The sequence below is a fragment of the Verticillium alfalfae genome, genomic scaffold, assembly GCF_000150825.1.
Source record: "Verticillium alfalfae VaMs.102 supercont1.2 genomic scaffold, whole genome shotgun sequence".
In the NCBI taxonomy this organism is placed as follows: Eukaryota; Fungi; Ascomycota; class Sordariomycetes; order Glomerellales; family Plectosphaerellaceae; genus Verticillium; species Verticillium alfalfae.
In genome coordinates this window covers 368,671-393,639 of record NW_003315037.1, presented here as the reverse complement: position 1 = coordinate 393,639, position 24,969 = coordinate 368,671, and the positions used below count along the sequence as shown (strand labels likewise).

The following is a 24,969-nucleotide window of genomic DNA, read 5'->3' as shown; positions in this document are numbered from 1 at the left end:
CACCAACTGCTTTCTGTTACATCAGTACCCTGTTCGTCTTTACACTCTTCATCATGCGGTCCTTCAGTGCCCTCCTCGGCCTCGCAGCCTGCCTGCCTGAGCTCGTCTCCGCCCACGGCTTCGTTCGCGGCATCAGGGCTGGCGGCGTCTGGACTGCTGGGTCGGACCCCGTGTGGTTCTATAGCCCTGCGGGCCAAGGCCCGGTCACCGCTGGCTGGGACTCTCGCAACCAGGACCTTGGATTTGTCGAGCCTGCTGCGTTCGGCACCAATGACATTGCATGCCACAAGAGTGCCACTGCTGGCAAGAACTTTGTAAATGTCAACGCTGGCCAGACCATTGAGATTTACTGGAACACCTGGCCCGACTCGCACAAGGGCCCCATCATCGACTACATTGCTCCCTACAACGGTAAGCCATCTCTCCCACCCTCACCAACCCGTTGGTACAAGTTCACGTCTAATCCATGACGCAATCAGGTGAGACCACTGCCGGCAGCCTGAGGTGGTCCAAGTTCGCCCAGAAGAGCATCGTCAGCGGCCAGACCTGGGTCACCGACAGCCTCATCGCCAACAACTTTACGACGACGACGACGATCCCCCGCAACCTGGCGCCGGGCAACTACGTCCTGCGCCACGAGATCATCGCCCTGCACGGCGCCGGTAACGACAACGGTGCCCAGAACTACCCGCAGTGCCTCAACCTCAAGGTCAGCGGCAGCGGCACCGTCCGTCCCACCAACGGAGTGGCCGGCACCAGCCTCTACACCCGCAACCAGCCCGGAATCATCTTCAACCTGTACACTTCGTACACGAGCTACCCCTACCCCGGCCCTGCTCTCTGGACGGCCGCCAACTGAGGTGCGCCTTGGTAGTCTGCGGCTGACCTGGTGAAGGGGCCCTAGATGTTCGTCTGACGCTCGGCACTGTTGGCGATGCTGAGACAGCTTGTGCTTTTCCGCTGCTCCACTGTCCATGCAGTGTCGAGACGTTGTAGTGGTGTAGTCGGGGTGGAGAGTACAGCAAGGCAATGAGGTATGATGTGGGGGTGACGATCCTGACGGATTCAAAGTCCGCATGGAGCCCACGGGGCCATGGGGCCACGGCACAGGACAGATCCTGTCTTCGGAGTAGCATACAGAATACGCTCGTTACAAGGACAATAAATACAGTTGCGTATCAATTGGAACTGATAATAAGGTTGGAGCTAAGGTACCTCAATGCAATGTAACTGACCCTCTGGAAAGAGTTGCCAGGGCCACTGCTGGGATGGAGCAGAAGACCTTAGTCATCCTCTCGATACCCTGCCAATGTCATGGCTTTCAAGAGAGGAATCGATAGGAAAAGCAACGGTTGTTCAATGCCAGGCTGGGTCTTTTCCGCAGCTGTCAATACACTCGGTTGCTTCCATGGGGGGGTACGGTCTAGCCCAACGCCCAGAACGGCGACCGGCCACAGTGGAGCCTCCCCTGGAGGCAGGACTAGCGCCTTCTGGGGCAGCTCACGGGCCATGCAGGCGTCGACGTGGACGTGGACGTGGGCGTAAGCGTGAGTGTGGCCGCCCAAGGCTCCACCTTCCTCGAAATCCATCTCGGCCTGGGAAGCTTCGTAAACGCTTTTTCTGCGACTACCTCACCCGTTGCGCGAACTGCCACGTCAGGCTGCCGAGGTTCAACAAACCGACCATTCCCAGTCTCCAGCCACGAAACAACACCCTCGCATACAGCAGACCAGTTCGAAGTCCATCATCATGGATGACTCGGAACGACGATCTGTCAAGCGTTCGCGCTTCGATCAAACCGAGCCGGAGCCGAAGAAGGCCTCCCGATTCGACCGCCGCTCGCGTTCTCCCCCCAGCAAGCGCTCCGAACCGCCCAGAGATCGCAGTCCCATCGGAAACGATACGTCTGAGCCGAAGAAGGCCCCGGCCGATGCTGCCGCCGCCGCAGGTGCGTGATCGACTCCCGTCGCTATCCTCAAACACGTTTCAATGCAACGTAGATCACTGACTTCTGCCCCCCTCCACAGCCGCCGCCGCCGCACGCATCAATGCTCAACTCCAGGCCAAAAAGGGCATCCAGCATGTTGACGTCCCACCGATCCGGTCGACCAGCGAGACGGCAAAGGGAGGCTCTGGCTCTCCCCCGGCGGACAACATCAACGGGGAGATGTACGTCGCTGATGGCGACTACATCAAGGACATCGAAGTCAATGACCTGCGCAACCGTTACCTCTTGACCAAGGGGTCTACACAGAAGATGGTAAATAATCCTTTTTGAGCCAACACTGATTCCCCCCCCAGCTAGTCGCAACTTGCCTGCGCGCGCAAGCTTCCCGCTTTTTGCGTCCCCCCCCCCTTTCTTCTCCCCTCTCCATCTCATTATTTTTGTGTAGAGGTCTAGCTGCTTACTGGGCCTCCGTAGCTCGCACAGCATCCCCCGCTTTGGCACCTGCTGACTCCCGCTGCCTAGATTAAAGAAGAGACCGGCGCTGGTACGAGACACCTCCCACTCTGTTCACCGTTTGAGAGCTCGCATATTGACCCTGCAAGACGTTACTACCCGAGGCAGCTTCTATCCCGACAAGGCGATGGCCACGCCCGCAGTGAGTTTCCTCTCGACTCGTCACGCACGTGAAACTCTTGACTGACGAGTGGCCAGAACCCGCCGCTCTACCTTCACATCACAAGCACCTCGAAGCAAGGTCTCGAACAGGCCGTGGCCAAGATCGAGGAGATGATGACTCAGGAACTCCCCCAGCTTGTCGACGAACGTCGGTTCCGGCGCCGTGACCAGGAGCAGGTGGAGCGCGACGAGTACGGACGCGTAGGTTGCTGACGAGGAGAGGCAGAAAGCTCCGGCTAACTTTTTGTTCCAGCGTAAATGGCCCGAGGAGAAGATCCCCATCGATCTGGACCCTGTTCCGGGATTCAATCTGCGTGCTCAGGTCGTCGGACACGGCGGTGCGTACGTCAAGCACATTCAGACTGAGACCCAATGTCGAGTGCAGATCAAGGGCCGCGGCTCTGGCTACTATGAAGCCTCCACCAACAAGGAGAGCGAGGAGGACATGTACCTCCATGTGGCGTAGGTTGACTCGGCACGCAGCAAAGACGCTTTCTTTACTGACTTGACACAGGGGACCCGATCCTGCGATGGTGGCAAAGGGCAAGGAACTGTGCGAGGACTTGATCGCCAATGTCAAGGAGCAGTACGAGGAGTTTAAGAACCGGCCCCCTCGCAGTTACGGCGGTGGCGGTGGCGGCTATGGCGGTGATCGTGGGTATGGCGGCCGAGACCACGGCGATCGTCACCACGGCGGCGACCGCAACCATGGAGACCGCTACGGTGATCGTGGGTACGGGAACCGCTCCAACGACCATTCTCACGGCTCTGGCGGAGGCTACGGGGGCCAGCAGGGCTCTCAAGGCAACGCCTACCAGGGCTACGGCGGCTACGGAGCGGGACAGGGCGCTGCGCAATCCGCCAGCCCAGCCCCTGGCGCCACGAATAGCCCAGCGGCCGGCGCCGCCTCTGCCGCTGACTATGCAGCCCAGTACGCCCAGTACTACGGCGGCCAGGATCCCTACGCTGCCTATGGCGGCTATGCTGCGTACGTACAGTCTCCCCCCTCTCTCCGATGATCCGGCCTCTGACAGAAGACAGTTACGTCCAAATGTACCAGCAGTACTATGGTGCCCAGCAACAAGCGACGGGTTCGCCAGCGCCCCCGGGAACTGGCGCATCTGGGTCACCTCCACCGCCTCCGAGCGAGGCAGCTCCTCCCCCACCCCCACCTCCGAGCGCGGCGCCCCCGCCCCCTCCCCCTTCCGGGCCTCCCGGGACAGGAAGCTACGGAGCGGTGCCTCCTCCACCTGGCCTTTGAAGATGATGGCGATGGTGATAACTTTGCTTCGTTGGAAGTCAAAGGCAAGGGACTGAAGGATGGATCTCAATGACAGTTTTGACGCCACAGTCGCGCTGGCGATCCAGGGGCGAACGGCACCTGTCCGTATTTTCGTGGGCCGTCGTAATGAAGGTGTGTTTCTACGTTTATGGAAACCTTAATTTGTTCAATCAACAGTGTCTGTCATGGTGTCTTACCCGGCGAGTGTCTTTCTGGACGCCATTGTCGAGGATGACCTTTCTGCTGCGCATCATTCACTTGGGTTTGTGAGACCTACTGACGACACGGAGTACCTTCACAATTGAGAGACGGTGTACTTGTGCTTTGGATGGAAGAGCGCTTCCATGTCGAATGGGATGAACTAGTCTTGACCGTCGGATGGATAAAATTCTGCGGACATGCTTTAGCAAGTTTTACAAATCATGGATCAATGATGAGGGTGAGGGCTCTTCAGCGGAATGATACCCTGGCCCTGGCCCCTCCTAGCTAGCTTGACTCTGGCTGTCCGATGTCGTACGGCGGTAGGCTCTATGGCCTAGTCCGGTGCACAAGCGTGCCCTGCGATGTCGTACCAGAACTTTGTTCATGATTCATAGCTCTGCCGCCTGTCACATACGACCGAAGGATGTGTGGCCGGCGAAAGAGGGGACCGGGAACTGACTATCGAGACACCATCAAGACCATCAAGAAGCAACCTGTCGTTGAGGCTCAGATGGCCAGGCCAAGTTTGGCGGGGTCCCGAGTGGTGGGGGTGGCTGGGCGCGATGGCTGATGTTATCGATAGCCTAGAGATCCACTCGAGCTTGTCTTGTGCTTCCCGTCCCGCCTGAACTCCAACGCTCGAGCATTCCAACCGACCTGTCTCCATGCACGATATTTCCAAACCACGTATACGAGCCCAAAGACACTGAACAGAGGACCGACCGATCAATCGAACAGCGCAGCCTTTTCTGCTTGTGTTTTCTCTCTCTTCAACGTCCCGTCAACCCGTGCAGCAGAACGAATGCGACGCCCTCCACCATGAGCCACCAACGCTACCCGTCCCACGATCCCATCAAGGAGCCGCACTCCATCTCCCTCAAAGTCCTCCGGTGCGTCCGAAGATGAGCCAGACTGGAGCTCCTCCCCCGTACCGAAACCGCACAGCACGCCTCCGGGGCCCTAACCAAGGATACACACACCAACAGACTCTCCCGCCCGTCCCTCGTGACGCAGCACCCCACCAAGCCCCGCTGGCGCCGGCCGCGCACGACGGAGCCACGAATCCAGGCCTCGCTCGCCTACGCGCCCGACGCGCGGCCTCGACGAAACCCCGACCCCTTTCTCCTCGCGCCGATCCTCAACCTCCCGCTGTCCTTCGGGCTCCGCCTACGTCGGCGAGCACTTCAGCTGCACCCTCTGCGCGAACCACGAACCGCCCGTGTCCACTGACGTCGCGGCAGCGCTGCCGACGAAGCGCATCCGCGACGTCAGGATCGACGCCGAGATGAAGACGCCCGGCGCGCAAGGGTCCGTGCAGAAACTCCAGCTCACGGGCCGCGCGAGCGACTCGTCGTCGTCGTCATCGTCGGACGCCGCGGCGACGACGACGGCGACGGCGACAGCGGACCTGGCGCCGGGCGAGACGCTGCAGCGCATCGTGGGCTTCGACCTCAAGGACGAGGGGAACCACGTGCTCGCCGTGACGGTGAGCTACTACGAGGCCACCGAGACATCGGGCCGCACGCGCACGTTTCGCAAGCTGTACCAGTTTATATGCAAGTCGTCGCTCATTGTGCGGACCAAGGTCGGTAGCCTGCCGGGGACGCCGGGCGGCGCCGACGGCAGGGTGCGGCGGAAGTGGGTGCTCGAGGCGCAGCTCGAGAACTGCGCCGAGGATGTTGTGCAGCTGGAGAGGGTCGAGCTGAACCTCGAGGGCGGGCTGGCGTACACGGACTGCAACTGGGGCCCCGCGGGGAAACCGGTCCTGCACCCGGGGGAGGTCGAGCAGGTCTGCTTCGTCGTGGAGGAGACGGCAGAGGGAGGAGGCCTCGAGCCGGGCGACGACGGGCGGATCGTCTTCGGTGTGTTGGGCATTGGGTGGCGAGGCGAGATGGGCAATAGGGGCTATCTGTCGACGGGAAAGCTTGGTATGAGGCCAGTGGCGGCATGATGGTCCATGTTCAGACCCCAACAAGCTGAACCAGAACGACTGCGCAGGGGTGGCCCTGCCGATGAGACGAATTGTCATACATCTGGCTTGATGAACCAGGTTCTACGCTGGTTCCTTCCCTGGTCTTGTGCGCCATGGACCACCACAACAACAGAGAGAGTGTGGCAGCCAAAATCTCTCCCAAGTTGCAGGGGCTGCTTACCAGTAGCATGTGCTGGCGATTCTCTCCTTGGGGACTCTGGCCTGTGTGTATGCACAATCTCCACAACAAAACTTCATGTGATGGCGTTACCGTGTCGATACAAGACCGCGCGCTCCTCAAGGGATGGCTCCATTGACTCCCTTGGACTACTGAGAAAGGCACCGTATGCGAACGAACATGAAGCTCTGTGGACAATTTGAGACGCCATGAAACCCGAACCTTGGGTGCAGAGTCGACCGCACTATAGCTTGATGACGACGTGACTCACGTCCGACATTGGTCCTTGTAATAGTAGAATAAGAATTGCTACACAGAAAAAGCCAATGCCAAGGGGGACGCGGAAATCTCCAGCAACGATGCAAGCACAAGCACCTAGAATGCAGCGGGTGATACTGAACAGCCTGCCCCGTAACTTCCCTCCATGTTGAGCCTTCGCCGCATGCATCAGGCGCAAGCCCGACAGTTCTCTCTTCGGCACTATTTCATGCCGAAAGCATGAATCGCGTTGACAGTGGTCACTGTGTCTAGAGATCCTAGTGCCAGGCGAGTCCAAACGAATTCTGGGGGCTTCTCCAGCAACTAAGCAAGTGGGATGGGGTTGTTCAGGGGCAGTGTTCGATGCGGAATTTCAGGGGTGACGTAAGGTGGGATTGAGGAACAAAGAACGATGCGCAACGACGAGGAAACCAGCAGGTCTCGAAACACGGTTCACGAGCATGGCTCGATGACACGACGAAGCGTGGCGTGATACCCGACGATGAGCTATTCCATGGGACATAGGGGAGCAGCGGCCGGAGACCCAGGGGTTAAATGGAACTGCATTAGCCTCCGAAGAATGCATACAGATACACCTACCTGAAACACTGTCATCCTGCCAGGTAGCGCGAGTTAGGATAAACTATGTTGGCAACTGTGACAGAGGATGGCCTGGAATAGCGGCCTGTTGTTCCGTCACGCCGCTGAACGGGCTGCCTATCCACTACGGGAGGTACCTCGATGGGCTGTGGTCGGGTGCTAGGATTACAGTTCACACCTAACGGCCGCCGAGGCTGGTGTGACGTGGACCAACCCTGGTGGAATTTTCACTGACAAGGTCAATCAATATAGGCGGTAGCGACAACCCTGACAGCGACACTGGGGCTTCGTTGTCAACAAGACGAAAGTAGGGAGCGTGTGTGTGTGTGTGTGTGTGTGTCTGATACTGACATAGGATCAACCTGTCATGAGGCTAGATCATCAACTTGCTGTGCAAAAAAGAACAAAAAGAGGCGCGGTGGCAGCCAAGCAGAGCTGCCCACAGACACGAACGAACAACAGTGCGCGCATCCTGGTCAGTTCGTCACGACATGGCACCTTAGCACGAGGTAGCGTGAGAGTGATCGACGGGGATGGGCAAGGCAGGTAATCCGCGGCCGAAGGTCAAAGCACCTTGAACATGGCGACGGGCCAGAACTACAAGGACGGCGGCATCTGACGAGTTAGCAACCCAATCCGCATGAGGCTTTCGAAACGAGAGGGCATGCGGGAGCCCGCTCGAAGACTGTTGACGGCAAATTCTTCACCAGGAACAAGCCCGCCACGGCCGCGTGCGTACCATTTGCCTTGGGTCGTGTCCCATATCTTTGGGCAGACGGATGCTGGGTTTTTATCAGGCTTGTCAAGTTAGGCGATGGGGGCATGCAAGGCACCTGCATCTATAGCGAGGGCTAGACCCGGTGCTAACGAGGCGGAGGAGTCGGGACTTGTCGGTGAACAAACGTTCAAGTCAGACTGTCTGGTAGAGTGGGAGCAAGGGGAGGTCTTCTCTGCACCCCTATTCGGGGTTTTGCTCTCTTCGTGTCTTGGTGTCATGGGGGGCCGCGGCGACCGGCACAGGGCATGCCTCGTTGTATGCACCCATCCCCGTCGAGGTTGGCGATGAGCATGGACGTACGGGGCCTGAGGCCTCTCTCTCTCTCTCTCTCTCTCTCTTGGTGTGTGTGTGTGTGTGTGTGTTTATTCCTTGTAGTCTCGGACGGGAACGGGGCGGACAAAAGGTGCCTGCGGGATGGGGGCGGAGATGTTGAGTAGGCCAAGGCGAATAAGAGGCATCGGCGATGGAGTTGGACCCCAAGTGAGCAAGCAGGCGGACCATGTCAGAGATGACTGACAAAGCCGGCAGAGCACAGACAAGATGGATCTGGCTTCGATCGTGTCTGACAATACGGACATTTGGGACAAAAGCAAGCAGGGCCCAAGACAAAGCCTGTCAGTCGATGCTGCAGGTCGCATGCCGCCTGTTCATCGATGCCCCCGGCAGCCTCAACCCCTCGAGCCAGGCGGCTCGACCGACCGCAGGGCGATGCGGTGGGAGTAGGGCGTGAAAAGCAAGCTGAGATCCCCGCGTCAGTCAGGCTGAAGGTGAACCATAAGGTGAACCATCGGGTGAAGAGAGTGTAGCATCATGTTTTTGTGACCTCCCATCGAATGTAACACGGTGAGTTGAATCTTAGGTAACCATGACAGAAGATGGTGTGCAAGGTGGAGGATTGATGGCTGCATTTCAACTGCGGATTTGACCCCCCCTGCATGTTTCGCCCGTCCCTGCCTGTGTATCTGTGTATCTGTCTGTCTGTCTGCCTACCTGCCGGTTTGTTTGGAGGTGTGCTCAAGAAAACCTCAGGGTGCACCTGCAAAGACCGCACGCAAGACGGGGCAAGATGCACCCGGAATGGAAGGCAGATGCTACAAGTGAGGAAGGAGATGGGACGGCATGAGGGCAAGCACCAGCACGGCAGGCTTGCATTTCAGGAGGCGATGAGCACTGGGCGATGGGGCAGATCCCCTGGCGGGGGCAGAGCTAAGGCACTTAGCAGGTGGATGGGCTTGGGGGGCTGCATTGGATCGACATAGTGCTTCCCTCGTTGAGCCGTAGCGGGTCCACGACCGCCACGAGCCCTGAGGGCAAGAGCCAGCGAGCGCGCGGCAGCCTGACAGGTCTCGACAGAACCAGACGAGCGAGGAGCTCTCGACATCGGCAAAATCCCCCAAAGGGGTCTTGCAACATCCCAATCCATCCTAGCATGCCTATCCCGTCTCTTATCCCACTCCCCCCTCGAACTCCCTCGTCCCTTCGTTCCGTCCCCCTCCGGCACCCCCTCCGCCATCTTGCCTCCGTCGCCGCCGTCACCGCGCTCTGCTGGTTTCAGTGACCACTCAAATCGACATCCGAAAGGAGGGAAGGGGGCTCAGTCAGTCCACTCCAGTTCAGTTCCATCGTCTGGGGCCTGTTTGCTTTCTGCCATGTCCAACTCGTCCTCCACACTTCCCACACTCCCACCTGGCCGAGACAGTCCCACGCCGTTACCGCCCAAGGCTCGAGCACTTCGACCAACCTTAAAATAATTCCCCCTTGCTTCCTGTCGACACAAGGCGAACCTCGAATCCGAGGAGCTCTGAAAAAAAAACAGGAGAAGACTACAGCTAGACGACATCAAGGCTGCAGCTTGGCCGACTCACCAGCAAGCTCCTCCTGCCCACACCTCCATTCACCTCCCCATACGAATCCACATCCACATGCGCCGTGCTTGAAGCCTGGGAGGGGGGTCTGCATCCTAAGCCCATGCACGTTGCCAGAAAAGACGCGCCAGTTGTTGTTGGCACAAGGAGACGAGCCACGGCGGCGAAGGAATAAACACGCTATCTTGCTCCCGACTTTCTGGCCCAAGTCCAAAATTTGAGGCCTGTCATCTTTAACTACTCTAACCGAGCTGTCCCCTTCATTCTCGCCCGCCGGCAAATCTCTCGACGGGAGCCTATTCCACAGCGCGCTTCATTCCCTTCCTCTACCCCTCATCGTGCTGGGTGGCCGGTCGGAGCGAACCTCCATTCTTCCCACCCTTACCCCTGGCCGGGCTCTCACCACGCCGAACTTCCATTCGAGCCCAAATCCGCCAATCTTACCAGGCGGACGCTGGTCGCCGGCAAGTCCTCTTGCGCTGGCCTCTCTCCCTTTTCGTGCACGAGCTTCCCGTCCAGACAAACTCAGTCGTCGGCCCTGATTCCACCTTGCGTCGCGACTCCATCTTCAACCCCGCTACCCCCTGTCGTGCCCAGTCCCGGCACCGTCCCCGACCAACCGTGCTCCGATTTCGATACGAGAGCGAGCGACCCTGGTGATAAAAATCCCCCGTCGTCCACCCTGATTTCTCAGAAGTACCCCTCCGTCAACTGTTGCAGCTGCGAGGCTCCAGTGTCATGTCATGGACAGCTCATCGACTACTCCTCTTGCCGATTACTTCTGGATCGCCGGTATCGAGACGATAGCCTACGATGACCCCCTCCCATCGAGCTCTCAGGTCGCCGCTTCGATCGCAGAAAGACGGCGAGCAGCCTCCAGAAGAAAACGGCGTGAATGCCAATTGCACCGGCACCCCGAGACACCATGCTCGCCATTCTAGGCAAAATTCGGCGAACAGGCTCTCCAACAGCCGCTTCTCCATCCACACCCTGGATGAAATCGACGGCAACACCCAGAGCAACCGCAGCAGCGTCACCATCCGCCCCGCTCACGCCCAGGGCAACGGTCTTCCAAACGAAGGTGTTGGGCCCGCACCGGGCATCGGTCTCCTGGATGGCTTCGACTTTGACGACGCTTTGGTCAAGTTCGCCGCCGAACGTGAAAACTTCCTCGACGACCTCACCTTCAGCGCCGGCGCCAAGCTGCAAGCCAGGCCGCCAATGGTCAACCCGCGTGCAGAGAGAATCAAGGCTGAGGATAGTGACCAGAGTGGGAGGAGAAGCCCGCTTCGGAACCTCGAGAGGAGCATTAAGGGCAGCATTCGTCGCAAGATGAGCTTCAGGGACATGAACAGCTCGCGCAGGCAGCCTGTCACACCGAGGGCGAACACGCCAGGCGCCGGCGCGATACCTCGACAAGGTCAGTCAGAGACGTCTCAATCCAGTTCAGGGCCATTTTCACTAACGCCTTTGTTGTAGGCTCGATTCGCACCACGAGACGCTTGAGCAACTACAACTCTGTGATCCCACCGCCCGAACCTCTCAATACCGACCCTAATATGCATCCTCTGAAGCGACGCTTCGAGCCTGTCCTGCTCGACCGCTACCCAGCCAAGGATGTTCCAGAAGAGACCGCGCGAAGGGGCAAGTTCCCTGATTATGTCCCCATGTTTGCCTTCCCGAACGATATTCAAATTGTCTCCTCCGACGACAGACCCCGCTCCACGTGGCATGGCTTTACCATGACCTCTGACGACAACTCCAAGATTTACGGCATCACCATCATCATTTGGACGGCTCTGACGTCTGATGTCGCGGAGGAGGTTGAGAAAAGATGCGAGCAGTGGCGGCAGAGGCACATGTCCAACGAGGAGCGCGAGCTGGCGGCGAGCTTAGGCGTCAGACTGGCTGCTGAGCGCGCGAACCTTTCATCACTGCTAGCCAGGCTGCCTTCGGTTCCTTCAGGATCCTCAGCACGAGACGCACTAGACGACCAAATCAGCACCGTCGAGGAGAAGATCAGTCTTATGACGGAAATGCTGAGGCCGCTCCGCCACGGAGCGGCTTCCAAAATCGACGGCCTGACAGCAGGCGAGAGCGGTTTATGGAGCCCCCGAGCGTACGGTATCCTTGGCCGCGATGTTACCCGGATGGCCTTTTGGAAGGACTGGCTGAGGGCAGTGCTTGTTCCCATGACGGATGGCGGTGTGTTGCGAATTCCGCCAAGCTCTCCCAAGGTGGGACGCTGGCAGCCTTTGGAACGATACGTCGTCAACCTTTGTACCGAGGCCTTCAGCCCCTTGGGCTCCAAAACTCAGGTCGAATTAGGCGTGCGAGAGCTCAAGTTGTACGCCAGGCAAGATGCTGTCAACGAGATTCCTGGCTCTCGAACTATCGATATTTACGCCTTGTTCCGGTGTCTCTCACTCGACAACATCGTGGCCCTCTTCGAGTACGCCATGTCCGAGTCACGCATCATCTTCCTCTCATCGCACACTGGCATGCTCCATCTTGCATGCCATGCACTTGTCAACCTGCTGTACCCACTCAAATGGGCAAGCATCTTCATCCCTGTTCTTCCGGCACGCTTGCTCTCAGCTCTGGAGGCGCCTTGCCCGTACATCGTTGGCGTTGAGCGCCGCTACGAACGTATTGAGCTTCCAGAGGATGACTATGTATTGGTGGATCTTGACAAGGACACCATCGATGCAACGTCGCAACCGGTCCGCCTCCCGCGACAGCATCGACGCAAGCTCCATGCGCTCTTGCAGGTCGCGGCGCCGGCGAAATTGCGGTACGGTGTCGCCACCGGCCCGCCGCCGTATGCGATGGAATCATTCCCATACGATGCCTTCTCCGCAGAGAACCCTTCGCTCTACAATGATCACACTTCACCCAGCACGTTGGCCCAGTGGGTGGCCCAGAATTCTGCAACCTTTGGCGAGCCGAGCCCCGCATCGGAAGTGAAACCGCCCATTTTTAACGCTTTCCTACATTCCAAAGTCGACCCGAATAAACCAGACCGGCCCGGCACGAGCAAGTCAACGAGGACCAGCCCGCCTTCATCTGTCTCGCCTGTCTCGATTAACTTCCCGCCCATGCCCACTACGCCGGTGTCAAGAAGCGACTCTGGCTTTGCATTGACATCGACGCTACGTGAGAAGCGATCCCGCAACTTTGATGAAAAGACCCGCCGCAGCTCTTCATTCGGCGTTGACAAGCATGGCCCTCTTCACCGACCCAGCATTCCGTTTTTGAACGGTAACGGTCATGCTCCAAGCATGTCCATCTCTGCAATTTCGGTGGATTCACAGCCGTACGCGCAGTCCTCGTATGGTGGAGGCTATGCTCCGTCCGCATACGCGCAATCGACTCTCGCGGCGTCGACGATCATGCCTAACATGCTGATCCAGCCCGTGTTCAACACGGAGACGACGGTGTGGGTGGAGGGGCACTGCTTCAACTGGGAAGAAGGCGCGCTCTCTTCTTCCTGCAGCGTCTGCGACGATCGTGCCGAGGGCGATGGGATCTACAAGTGTTCTGGATGCAGCGCCTTCGCTCACGGACGCTGTCTGGGCTGCGTTTCTCTGGCCTGCCACCAGAGCTTCTATCCTGACAGGGTCAGAGCTGCCTTTGTGCGATGCCTCGCCAGTCTGCTTTATACCTATCGGAAGCACCTCGGCCGGCCATCGAAGGATCAGAAGAATAACGGTCGGATGTACGCCTTTGATATGGACGGGTTCATCAAGAGTCTCCCGTACGATCAACAGGAATATGCCAACATGATGCGTGAAACACAAGGTAATGCGAGTTCCCACCCAGCTTACCGGTGACACGAAACTAACGTCTACAGCTTTCAACGAATTCATCCATGAACGCGAGACCAAGCCAGGTACCACTGCGTCCATTAGGTTTTTCGATGAGATCATCATGGCCAAGAAGGCACGGGGTCGTCCAGGAATAGTATCTGGGCTATCGCGCCTGTCCACGATCCGGTCGTCCCATGGGGCCTCGAGCAACTCATCTGCCTTTTCTCCGCCGTCGCGACTCAAGATTCCGACGTACCTCAGCGACACGTCGGATCACATGTGGCGCACGGCGTCTGTGCCAGTCCCCAGTGCGAAGTTTCCAGGCGACTACCGGTCTATTGTAACAAGAATCCCCGCCAGGCTGGACACCTCGCTCATGCGAGAACCTCGCGTCATCCAGGGTGTGCCGCGGCCTGAACAACGCGGCACGCGGGGGCTGGTCAGGAAACAAGTCCCGAGCATGCTGGGAACCTCGCCGACCAACTAGAGGTCACAAATGGAGAGGCCCGGCGAGGCGCGGCAGCCTTTGCAGAGCGTGTTGCTTCTGCGCTGACCCGCGCAGTGTATATATAGGAAGACGATGTCGACGACGTGGAGGAGTGTCACGCATGTCTCTTCGCCAGGATTGTACCAACAAAAAGGCTTAATTCATTCGGCACGATGCCGACAGGCCAGGGCACCATGACAAGGGGAGTACGGAAAAGGTTTCGATCACGATGAAGAGAAGCAACATTCTTTTGCTTTCCTTCTTGGGCACAGGATGAAACCAGCAAACAGCATGAGAGAGAAGGCGGTAGTTTGGCGCAGGCATATGATTTGGATTGTCCAACGCATTTGGCCCTTGGCTTGCGAGGAGCACGCGTAGAGTAGCTTGCCACTGTAGCATAGCGTTGGCGTGTGCAGCAAGAGAGGTCTGGAAAAAGAAGTATTAAGATCATAGTACGGCGGAACGACAAGTCTCTGCGTACGTGTCGTGGTCTGTTGCGTGTTGCCGATGAGCTCTAGCCAAGCTCTCAGATTCGGCGGTAGGGACTTGTTGAGAGCATCAAACCCATTTTGAGAGAGTGCTGTTGATGTGCATATGGACTGTTTAATGATTGTGCCTTTCTGAGTTGATATCCGTATCTAAAGACGACGCTTCCAAGAGCAGTCTCACTGCTCAATGACCTTTCTGTCAGACCAACACGCCCCCTCTTCCCCTTCATTCCCCACCCGGCCGCAAGCACCTCAAGCAAACTCGTCCTCGGGCTCCTCAATGGCGCCCTTGACGCGCACCAGCAACGTCGTCTTCCAGCGGTCGAGCTTGGAGACCTGGTCGTACTGGAACAGCTTGTCGGTGAACTCGTCCTGGTCGGACTTTTCGACGGCGGCGAGCAGGTCGTTGAGCAGAGCGAACTCGCGCTGGCCGGCAAACGAGGGGTCGAGGTCGGCGTACTTGTCGATGGCGCGGCGGGCGGCGACGGCATCGCCGGTGGCGAGGTGGCAGATGCCGGCCTTGAGGAAGTAGTCCTTGACCGAGTACTTCATGAGATTGTTGGAGACGGAGGCGGAGGCGACGCGCTCGTAGGCCTCGATGGCCTTGTAGTAGTCGGCCTCGAGCGCGGCCACGTCGCCGACCTTGAGGTGCAGCTTGTTGGCGAGCGCCGTCGCGTTGTCGCCCTCGTACCAGCCCGCCGCCGCCTCGTAGCACTCGAGCGCCTTCTTGGTGTCGCCGAGCTCCGTCTCGTACAGCTCGCCGAGGGCCTCCTTGTGGCCCGCCGCCCGTCGGAAGTTGCCCTTGGTGCAGTACTGGTTGATGGCCACGTCGAGGCAGCGCACGGCCGCGGCCGCGTCGACGGTGCGGTAGGCCTTGAAGGCGTCGACGAGCGTGTTGGCTGCGTCGTCGGGTTCCTTGAGGTTCGTCGTCTGGATGCTCGCTGCTTTTTCAAAGGCCTGGCCGGCTTCGAGGGCTGTTTGTTTTTGAGCCGTCGTGTCAGTCATACCAGGTCTCGTATTGAAGGCAAGGCATTTATCTCGTCGGGACGGCAAAAGGGACACTTACGCTGGCGGGCCATCTTGAAGGCGTTGGCCGCCTGCAGGTACAGCTCGGCGGCATCCTGGTACTTCTCCTCCCTTCCGCCGAAGAAACTGAATCCACCACCAGCCGACGAAAGCTGCTTGTCTGCCTAGTTGTTGCGAGTTGTTAGCATCTTGTTCCCCCCCCATCCCCGCCTGCTTTGGAAACGGCTATGGCGGGGCAGCGCGGGGTGATCGGGGTACAGCGTACCTTTTGCAGCAGGGCGCGGGGATCTTGGGCCATATTGGGCTGTTTCGTCTGGGCTTTCGTGAGTGTATAAAGAGATTGAAATGGTCGATTTTGCAGGAGGAGGAGGAAGTCGCTGCGTGTATCGATGGTTTGGTGGCAAGGTTGTTGTTGTATGCACGGAGGGGGGGGGGCTTGGAGGTGTCGCAAGTCAGGCACTTTAGTTCCAAGTCGCAGCAGGGTCTCAGGCGTCAGATGTTGGCGTCTCGAGCTATGACGCTACAGGGACACGCACCCCCCGGGCGGCTGAGCCGAGCTGGTGTGGATTCCGTACCCGTATCCTCGCTGTGAGCCAGGAGATACATTCTCCCTAACATTTAATCCAAGCCTGGTCCATCGTCCTTCAACTCGAGCTTCAAGCTTCCGTCGCTCACGACAACGCTGCCGACTCGAGACCTTCATCTCCTACACACGTCGACACCCACCTCTCCCTTCAGCACAATGGCGCGCCCTGTATGCCCACGCTGCGTCCGCATGCGCAAGCTCCAGGGCCCAGTCGCTAGACGAGCCCTCTCCTCGACAGCCACCACGCCGAGCAAGCAGAGCCCAGCCGCCATTCTGGCAAAACCAACCTGGTCCATCGCCTCCCTACTCGCGACAAGCCCGTCTCCCTCGACATCCGACGAGATCTCGCCCCAGAAGCTCAACCATCTTCTCCGCCTCTCGGCCCTGCCCGCGCCGGCGACACCTCAAGCCACGTCCGCCCTACTGGCAGCGCTACACGCGCACCTCCGCTTCGTGCGCGACGTGCAGGCCGTCGACACAGAGGGCGTCGAGCCGCTGCGTGCTCTGCGTGACGAGACGGCTCGCGGGCGGGTGGCGGCGACGGTAGGGCTGGCAGAGCTGCGGTCGGCCTTGGACAAGGAAGTGGCCTTCGGACATCGACAACGGCCGAGGCGTGTCAAGGGCGACAAGGCCGCTGTGGATCAAGATGCGAAGACGGCAGAGGCATGGGATCCCCTTGGCACAGCGCAACGAACCGCGGGCAAGTACTTTGTCGTGCAGAGCAAGAAGGGGCAAGAGGCAGCATGAACAGTGTCCACATCATGGCGGAAAGTGATGCATTCCTCTCGTAGAGGCTCAATAAGGTGCGTAGGTACTCATACATTGGGGGTGGATTTCTTACCCCCCCGAGCCAAGAAACCCTTACCGACTCGGTACGCGATAGCTAATGTAATCCCACAGCAGAGGGAACATGCAACGAACCACGCTGCGGTATCTTGCTCTCCTAGCGACCCCTAGCTGATTGCCTAGACCCATGGTTTTTGTATTCGATACCCCTGAATGATCATGTTCTCTGGCCTGGCCCGGATTGGTTGGCCATTCTAGCCATGCATCTGAATCTTGGTCATGCGAGGATCGAGCTTGAAGGCATTCTCGCGGCCAGCTGAGCTTCGTAGCGGCACTGTTTTGCCCGTACCCGTCATGAGAGGCATCAGTCTGGTCGAGAGCACTGGCCGCACGTTCTTGTCGAGCGGGAGATGTGCGGCCTTGATAATCTTGTCTCTGTTGTACTTGTTGTCCTTTTTCGCCAGCATGTCCTCATCCCGAGACACTTGTGCATGGTTGATGTCTTCCCAACCGACCATCTTCAGGATGGACCCCACCATGAACTGGTACCGAAAGTGTCCATTGAAGCCACGGCTGACACTGAAGTTTTCGACGCCCTCCACACCCGTCACCGGCTCGAGGCCAGCAACACCAGAATGGGTGTTGGATGTGCGGTAGAGAAATCCGAGAACATAGTCGTTTTCGGAAAAGATATTAATCAGCCTACTGCTGACGACGCTCTTCATGGCGCACCAGATACCGGGGTCAGATGGCGCAGGAGCTCCAATGATGACCACCGACTCGACAAGTCCGAATTGGCGTCTCTCCGCCAGAGCCATGAGACAAGTGTAGATGACGCGGGCACCCAGGCTGTACCCGACCAACGATACGGGCCGGTCGCCCTGAGTCTTGCGTCCGATGCATTCGGCCAGGGCCATACCCGCCTTTTCACATCGCACCATACCGATGGACCATGGATTGTCGAGGATCTTGCTGACTCGGACCAAGCCGACTGGCCATTTGCCGTCTTTGAGACATGTCATGACTTGGCAATTGTTAGTATCATCATGTCCGAGGTTAGACACGCGGAAGACGTACCATGGCGCCTGTTCATCTCCTTCTTCACCATTGCCCAAGTGGCACTTTTGATGACCAGTTCAAGCGCAGTGCCCAAGTTCATAAGGTTTTCAACCTCGTATCGTAAAGTAAAGCACTCAGCTTGGGGTCCAAAGCACTGGAAAGGAACAACAAAGCCATCCTCTTTCGTCAACCAGCCACTGACACCAATGGCAAACTTCATACGACGACTTGAAGGAGGAACCAGCTTAGCGTCGCGGTATCCTTCCTCGGATGTGCCGTTCAGAGACAACAATGCAAAATCAGCAGAATCCTTTCCATACTGATCGATCATTTTGCCCGTGTCTCTTCCAGCGTATATGCCGAACATGTTGCCAACAACAATGCCGTTGTGGGCCACGGAGCCAAGGAGGCCAGCGGCTGCTGTGTCGCTCAGCTTGATGCCACCCTCGACACAACTAATGCCGGCCGAGGCCAGGGGGGCGGCCAAGGCCCCTGCGGAGCCGATCAGAGCCGCACCAGCAGCTTTCCATTTGCGAGATTTCTTACTCTCAGTGGTTTTCTGCTGGAGAATTGCGTCAAGATCAACACCGGCGGCGGCTGAGCCTAAACCCCGAGCAACACGGTTTTCGTCCTCGAACAGGATCTCCATAGAGAGTCCTAGAGACGATGCTAAATGAAGCATCAGAATCCGAGCGAACGCAGAATAGGTTTCCATCGAGAGCACAAGAAGCATGGTTGCATGAAGCAGAAGCTTGCGCTTATCCAACGGGAGACCGCTGAGCCACGTATACAGGGGTGGAAACCGGCGCTTGAGATAGGGGTCAAGATCATTGACTGGAGGCGTCACTGCCTGACCTGCAATTTGTGTCAGTTGCGCCCGCCTCAAGGAAGAGGGGGCATGGCTTCTTTGCACATGGTACCGCTCAGGTCCGCTCGAATAACGTACCAGGGAGCCTCACAACAGGGCGAAGAAAGCCGCCTCGAGTACCGCCACGGAGCGCGGCACCAGCAGACCGTGAACCACCACGAGGAGACTCATGATCACCTCGACCGCCACGCGTTCCGCGTCCTGTGCCACGCCCGCCGCGGTGGCTCATGACTGGGGTGCCATCGGAGGAAGGTTTGACAAAAACATCTTCTATGCGTATGTGGAGGTTTGTCTGCCATTTCCTGAATATGGCAAGGAGTTCTTTTTTTAGCTCTTGATGCTGGGGCTTGCCAGCCTTGGCGTGGACATCGTGTTGGACGTCTCTCCTGGCCACTTCCGAGGCCTGATCGGCAGCCGGCACGTGGGCATTGCTATACGACTTGAGTGCGGTCTGCTGTGTCTTCGAATAGCCCGGTACCGAGGACCTGCTGCCATTCTGGGAGGCCGTGCTATTTTCCTTGCCACCAAATACTGTGTTGGAAGAGGATTTATTGTCGATCTTGACAGGGATTATGGGTATGAAGGTATTGGTGATCTGGACGTCCATTCTCCTGGTTATTTCTCCTATGAGGGCGATGAGGGCCAGGTTCTCCTCGTGAGTCAGGAAGCCTGTTAGGTCTGTCTTGGCTCGGCGAGGCGGGAAAGGGCGCCTGCCGCCGCGGGGTGTATTGTTGACCATGTCGATTATGCTGTTCTTCCGAGCAGTTCGGTCGGTACCTTGGCTCGAAGATCGAGAAGGGGCACAAGTAGGTAATGCTAACAATTTGAGCTGTTTCTGATGTTGCCCGGCAGAGAGACAGGACTAGATGGACAGGCACGCCGTTTGAGCTTGCAGTGGTACGTCTTGACAGTCTTGGTGTTGAGGTTGCTGGAAAGAGCCAGGTTACTGAGATCCTGACCGTAGAAGTGGCCAAGGCCGAGGCTGCAGTGGTTTCGAGTACCTTTGGGAAGGTTTTCAAGATGAAGGTAGTGCGGACAGGTGAGGTGGTCGGTGAAGCTGCAGGTACACTTGACCGTGTGCACCTGTTGCTGTTTCTGTGACTCGCACTTCTCGTGCTTCGTCGTTGCGCAAAGGCTCTTTGAGAGGCATCAACCGACCTGAGTCGTCAGGACGGCATAGTCAGGCACACATGGACCAAACTGTGCAAGATATCGGTCGATGTGGCGGTAGGGAACCCGGTTGCACTGGGCTGTCAACGGGGCCCGCGCTGAGACTTGACGCAGTGAATGAGGACTTTCGTTTGGCTTTGATCTCTTTAAACCGAGAGAGGCACAACCGGATTCGCAGAGAATCCTCGCAATGGTGGTGAACGCTTCGCCCGCGGTCCAAGTCACCACAGGAATCATCACAAGACGAACACCGACAACGGCAGGCGTGACGATCAGTGGAAGGAAGTTGGGGTCAAGTCTGTTCGCGCCGGCAATGTTTGTACCTTCCTCGCTTCCCGTCGAACAGGCACATCAGGCAGGTACTTCATCTAGGGCAGGACTTGACGGGAAGTTGCAACTCGCGAGACACAAGCCCCTTTGATGTCGCCCACAATTTACAGCATCTTGTTCTTCCCCCAACCCCAGAAGCTTCCACTTGTGTGACTCCAGCACAGCAGCGTGTATCCATTCAGTAGGTATTTCAGGTTGATCTGATGTCCGATTGTGATTCCTTGGTTTTAAATTCCTATTCGTGGACTTTGAATTTGGCAGCCATGGGTTTGCTGGCCTCAGACGGCTCGTCACATTCGCTTATGCACGATCATGGCCCCTGATCTTGTCCCAGTCGTCTGGTTCGGCAGTACGTTGAAACTCTTCTTTGTTGGTTTTTTTATTTGCACAGTTTCCTAACACGACTGGGAATCTGACATAGTCTCCTTCCTGTAAGGACGGCTGATAGCTCTACCTCCCTTGTTGATCATTCTGCAACCGAATTCACATGGAGCTGCAGTTCAGGGGCAAGCAATGTCCTTGTCCTTCCCCCGCATTATCTGTGTCTCCACGTTCCTGAAGCGCATCTTCTCCTCCACGATTTGATGATTCTCCCACCGAACCCAGCAGCAAGGGAGTCTATGCCATGTGACTAGTCCGATTTCATGAATAAATCGCCACCGAATGCTTAGTGTAAGGTACCTACGTCAGCGGCAGAAACGTGGCTGTGAATGGCATGCCTGCTTTTGGAAGATGAGGCAGCTGGTATCTCCAAGCACATATTGCAACAACCATGCTGATCATGTCAATAGCATACGTGCATCGCCCTCGCAGACCTATTGTCCATTTCGGCGTCCTTAGTCTTCCATCTCATGATAACGAGCATGTGCTGAAGCCGCAAATGGAGGTATCCTGTGCCCACAGTGCTGGCATCGCTCTGCGTCGCCATGCTCCCAAGATGCTTCTCCGTCTGTGTGGTCTTCCTCGCTATCGTTCACTAGCTCCTGGGTCAACTCCCCATCCACGCAATCATCGATCTCGTCCTCTATTATGGTCGTGTCAAGCTTCCACTGACGCAATACGTCGTCCTGCTTCCGGAACATGGCCGAAATATCCCTCCCTACGCCCGAGCCCGTTTCACTGCCACTCTCCACCATGTTGGCAACGCAAATATTGATCAACTGGAGGTTCCATTTGAAGCCCTTCTCAGGGTGGAACTTCAAGAGCATGGGAAACAATGTCTCCGTCGCCAGCCGCTCTGCGATGAACTCGATAGGGAGTTGTAGGTTGAAGACAAAGTTGGGCATGGGCTGGGACTTGGACGACCGGCTGAAGTTCCAATCGTCCCTCTCACCCTCGACAGGCCACAGACGGATTGATAGACGAAGCGTCCTGGGATGTGCCATCCATCTCTGGCTTTGGCCTTCAAGAGTGTTTTGGTCCACAGAAGAACTGTGTGTTAATGCGTCATTCGCCGTCGTAAGATCAACCCGCATCCTCCTCAGCAAGGATATCGCGAGCTTCTTTAGCTCCTCCTCAATCTGGACTAACGAATCCAACTGCCTGTACGTATCCTCGATGCTGATCTGGGAAGGCACGTCTCTGGCATCTTTAACCTCGGTATAATCGACACCATGAAGCAGGTTCCAGATGCGGACGCCTATACCCTGCTCCGATCCCGGGCCACTGAGTAACGTCTCAAGTGTCTCGGGGTAGATTTCCGGGTGAAGACGAACTTGTTGCGCTGACAGTGCAGACTCGGTCTCGTATGAGTCGATCTCTTTGTGAAAATTCAGTAGCCTCTTCTCCAAGAGCTGAGTTGTCTTGCCGCCTATGCCAGGAATCTTCCGTATCGTATATGAGTCCATGAAGTCCACTGCAGAGCCGTTCTCCAGGGCCAACAGCGTCGTCTGATTCCGCGGTTTCTTCTTGCTCCCTACGAGCTTGCTCAGCAGCTTGTTCGTAGCCACGCCACAAGCGGAGGTGAAGCCATATTTCTCTTCAATGTTAGTGCGGAGATACCAGGCCAAATGCGAGCCCAGAAGGAGCCGCACATAGGCCTGGTTTTCGAGCTGCTGCTCCCCAGCAGGAGGGGGTACGCCGTGGACGCGGCCCGCCATTTTGGTCAAGTCACAGGGGAAACCTTTCTCTGGGTCTGTTTTTGAAAGGCAGAAAAAACTGTCAGCCAAAGTCAGTTTGTTGAGGCACGACATGTTGTAGTTGATCATGTCTGTCACGTCTGTTTGCCTTGTCAGCGTCACACTCATGGCCGTTCTCCGTCGGCCCTCACTTACCCATAAAGACCTCGTCCAGGCCCAAGCGTTCGACCTTGCCGCTCCATGAATGGCCCCTGAGGAATGCATAGAGCGATTTGCTCACATCCCGAAACGGCGTCAGATCCTCGCCCTCGACGACGACTAGATCGGGACAGATCTTGCGAGCAGCGGAGATGCGCATGAGTTTCCGCACGCCGCGCGCGCGAGCGACATAGTTGCAGGTGGCGAGGATCGACTTTTGCTTCACGCCGAGGGGTAGGGATTTGAGGGCTGGATTCTGCGATTCAAGAACGGAAGCGTAGAAGCAGTCATAGTCCTAGGGGTGGGTCAGGGTTTCGAATGGCAGAGGCGCGCGTGATGGAGGACATGGGTGGTTGGCATACAAAATGAAGGATGATTCTGTCATCTTTTCGTTTTGGGGGTTTCTTTTTGGGAAAGTCCATATCGAGGGACTCTCCTGTGATGGAGGGAGTTGGATGGAGTGTGACGTGTGAGGCGAGTTGGGTGAGAGGTCTACGGACGAGCTGCTACAGTGCACTTGTGTTGCTGGCTCACGCCACGCGCTCAGGGAGCTGGCAACTCCCTGGGTCTGGCACACGTGGTGATGGCGGCCACTCTTTACATCACACCAACACGTATGAGCGAGTCCCAAAGGTGACCGCAAACCGCAAAATCAACACACAATCATCTGCACTCTGATTGCAAGATCAAAGAAATGGCATCCAGGTAGTAAGCAAACTTAGCCGTCAGCATTGAGTACCGAGGACTAAAGCCACCAGCCAAGAGTCATGGAGCGCGACTGTTGCCTGGATACACGCCAATCCTGGCCGGCCAGATCCTGGCCGATGAGTCTATCTATGGGCTGATGCAACGAGACCTGCAAAGACCAGGGTCCCTGCTGTTGAAGGAGGCTGCCCGGTACCTATGTAAGTGGACAGCCCAGGCACTAAGCTTTCAGATTCACCATCAGTTCCACATGCCTCGCATTCGGGTCATATACTAAAACCGAGCAGCCATCATGGAGTTTGACCTACAAAACGGCAGTGCTGCGACTCCGCAACACGCCATCCGGCCAGAGCCGCTTGCTCTTTTCTCTCATGAGCCTCTTCCATCTGGCCTCATCACACGGATCGATAACGACAGCGACAGTGGGTTTTATGGCCCACTCGATGTGACCTCGCTTGCGACGCGGGCAGCGTCAGCCATCGCCAATAACTCAGATGCCGATGAAAGTCTTCTTCGGGAGACCCTACTCAAGTTTCTGACGCTCGCTCAAAGTGATAGCGTGCCTGACGCTACACACTCCTGTTGGCTTTGCATCCGCATGACGCTCCCTACACCTGTCTGGACCATTCCCAGATGGCACATGGACGGGCGCATGTACGACTGCAGCTGTCCCACGCCCCAACTTCCACATTCAAAGTATGCCTTCACCATCCTCGGACCATCAACGAGGGCCATGGTAACGAATCCTGCCGTACACGCCGCTCTCATGACGCCCTTGTCAACGGGTCAATGTGCAGACCTGAACGAACCCAACGCTGAGCTCGCAGTAATCTTGGCGAAATACCAAGAAGCCACTGTCGAACCGGGCCAGATTATCCGCTTCAGCTGGGGCGAGCCCGATTCGCCCGTACACTCAGAGCCGGATTCGAGCTCCTCGATGCGCGTCTTTATCAGCATCCTATTAGGAAGAGAGAAAGAGTTGCGCGACATGTGCGACTTGAGAGGGCAGGAGTACGGAGTTTGGTATAACGACTAGGCCATGGGAGGGGGGGACTCTCACTCATCGCAAGGCAACCTCTACAACCTTGAAGTCTCGCGCTGCGTCTCCGCCGCCACAGCTTGCAAGAAAGCCCGTTCCACATCATGCTCGTGAATCCATACCAAGTCCCTGCGGCTCTGCATTCTCGTCCGCAGCTCCGCGTCCGTCTCTTTCTGATCTATCAGGCTGACGAGGGCCCCGTTCCGCTGCTGAACCGTCCTCTGCACTCGGTCGGTGTGTTCCTTCCGCGTCCGCTCGTACAGGCGCAGAGCGCGGGCCACGTCATCGTCGGACACGGGCTTGCAGATTCGCTGCGTCTCCGGGAAAACGTGTAGGACGGCCTGCGCAAATGCCCATGCGTCGTCGATCGCCAGACTCCCGCCTGCCGCAAAGGCTCCGCCGTGCGCGTGTGCCGCGTCCCCTGCCAGAGAAACCCGACCAGCCCCCAAGACCCACGAGTCCAACTCCTTGGCCGCCGTGTTAGGGTAGATCTTGGTGTACGGCGTCGCATCGATGACCGCGCGCGCGAGGGGGCTCCAGTCTTTGTACAGGTTGCGCAATGTGTCTACGCCTGCCATCTGAA

At 57.4% G+C, this 24,969-nt stretch overlaps 9 protein-coding genes across 9 annotated transcripts; 5 read left to right on the top strand and 4 right to left on the bottom strand.

The window, feature by feature from the left end:
• Nucleotides 1-53: 53 nt before the first annotated feature.
• Nucleotides 54-859, top strand: VDBG_01593 (endoglucanase-4; the record flags this gene model as incomplete). The annotated part of the gene is made up of 2 exons (XM_003007359.1): nucleotides 54-411; nucleotides 480-859. 2 exons carry the CDS (start codon nucleotides 54-56, stop codon nucleotides 857-859), a joined length of 738 nt encoding a protein of 245 aa, XP_003007405.1.
• Nucleotides 860-1,647: 788 nt separating this feature from the next.
• VDBG_01592 (KH domain-containing protein) lies at nucleotides 1,648-3,884 on the top strand (the record flags this gene model as incomplete). The annotated part of the gene is made up of 8 exons (XM_003007358.1): nucleotides 1,648-1,948; nucleotides 2,028-2,260; nucleotides 2,471-2,492; nucleotides 2,551-2,603; nucleotides 2,660-2,824; nucleotides 2,877-3,085; nucleotides 3,138-3,611; nucleotides 3,665-3,884. The coding sequence occupies 8 exons, from the start codon at nucleotides 1,750-1,752 to the stop codon at nucleotides 3,882-3,884; spliced, it is 1,575 nt and encodes a 524-aa protein (XP_003007404.1).
• Nucleotides 3,885-4,925: 1,041 nt separating this feature from the next.
• On the top strand, nucleotides 4,926-6,057 carry VDBG_01591 (conserved hypothetical protein; the record flags this gene model as incomplete). Its single annotated transcript, XM_003007357.1, has 2 exons — nucleotides 4,926-4,996; nucleotides 5,121-6,057. The coding sequence occupies 2 exons, from the start codon at nucleotides 4,926-4,928 to the stop codon at nucleotides 6,055-6,057; spliced, it is 1,008 nt and encodes a 335-aa protein (XP_003007403.1).
• A 4,513-nt stretch (nucleotides 6,058-10,570) lies between these two features.
• VDBG_01590 (dDENN domain-containing protein) lies at nucleotides 10,571-14,053 on the top strand (the record flags this gene model as incomplete). Its single annotated transcript, XM_003007356.1, has 3 exons — nucleotides 10,571-11,177; nucleotides 11,237-13,558; nucleotides 13,611-14,053. 3 exons carry the CDS (start codon nucleotides 10,571-10,573, stop codon nucleotides 14,051-14,053), a joined length of 3,372 nt encoding a protein of 1,123 aa, XP_003007402.1.
• Nucleotides 14,054-14,793: 740 nt separating this feature from the next.
• On the bottom strand, nucleotides 14,794-15,865 carry VDBG_01589 (alpha-soluble NSF attachment protein; the record flags this gene model as incomplete). The annotated part of the gene is made up of 3 exons (XM_003007355.1): nucleotides 14,794-15,515; nucleotides 15,608-15,731; nucleotides 15,833-15,865. The coding sequence occupies 3 exons, from the start codon at nucleotides 15,863-15,865 to the stop codon at nucleotides 14,794-14,796; spliced, it is 879 nt and encodes a 292-aa protein (XP_003007401.1).
• Nucleotides 15,866-16,309: 444 nt separating this feature from the next.
• Nucleotides 16,310-16,900, top strand: VDBG_01588 (conserved hypothetical protein; the record flags this gene model as incomplete). The annotated part of the gene is made up of 1 exon (XM_003007354.1): nucleotides 16,310-16,900. One exon carries the CDS (start codon nucleotides 16,310-16,312, stop codon nucleotides 16,898-16,900), a length of 591 nt encoding a protein of 196 aa, XP_003007400.1.
• A 293-nt stretch (nucleotides 16,901-17,193) lies between these two features.
• Nucleotides 17,194-19,605, bottom strand: VDBG_01587 (DUF726 domain-containing protein; the record flags this gene model as incomplete). Its single annotated transcript, XM_003007353.1, has 3 exons — nucleotides 17,194-17,963; nucleotides 18,017-18,853; nucleotides 18,945-19,605. The coding sequence occupies 3 exons, from the start codon at nucleotides 19,603-19,605 to the stop codon at nucleotides 17,194-17,196; spliced, it is 2,268 nt and encodes a 755-aa protein (XP_003007399.1).
• Nucleotides 19,606-21,150: 1,545 nt separating this feature from the next.
• On the bottom strand, nucleotides 21,151-23,733 carry VDBG_01586 (conserved hypothetical protein; the record flags this gene model as incomplete). The annotated part of the gene is made up of 5 exons (XM_003007352.1): nucleotides 21,151-21,332; nucleotides 21,421-22,584; nucleotides 22,640-22,937; nucleotides 23,436-23,543; nucleotides 23,656-23,733. 5 exons carry the CDS (start codon nucleotides 23,731-23,733, stop codon nucleotides 21,151-21,153), a joined length of 1,830 nt encoding a protein of 609 aa, XP_003007398.1.
• Nucleotides 23,734-24,328: 595 nt separating this feature from the next.
• On the bottom strand, nucleotides 24,329-24,964 carry VDBG_01585 (conserved hypothetical protein; the record flags this gene model as incomplete). The annotated part of the gene is made up of 1 exon (XM_003007351.1): nucleotides 24,329-24,964. The coding sequence occupies one exon, from the start codon at nucleotides 24,962-24,964 to the stop codon at nucleotides 24,425-24,427; it is 540 nt and encodes a 179-aa protein (XP_003007397.1).
• Between the last annotated feature and the right edge of the window lie 5 nt (nucleotides 24,965-24,969).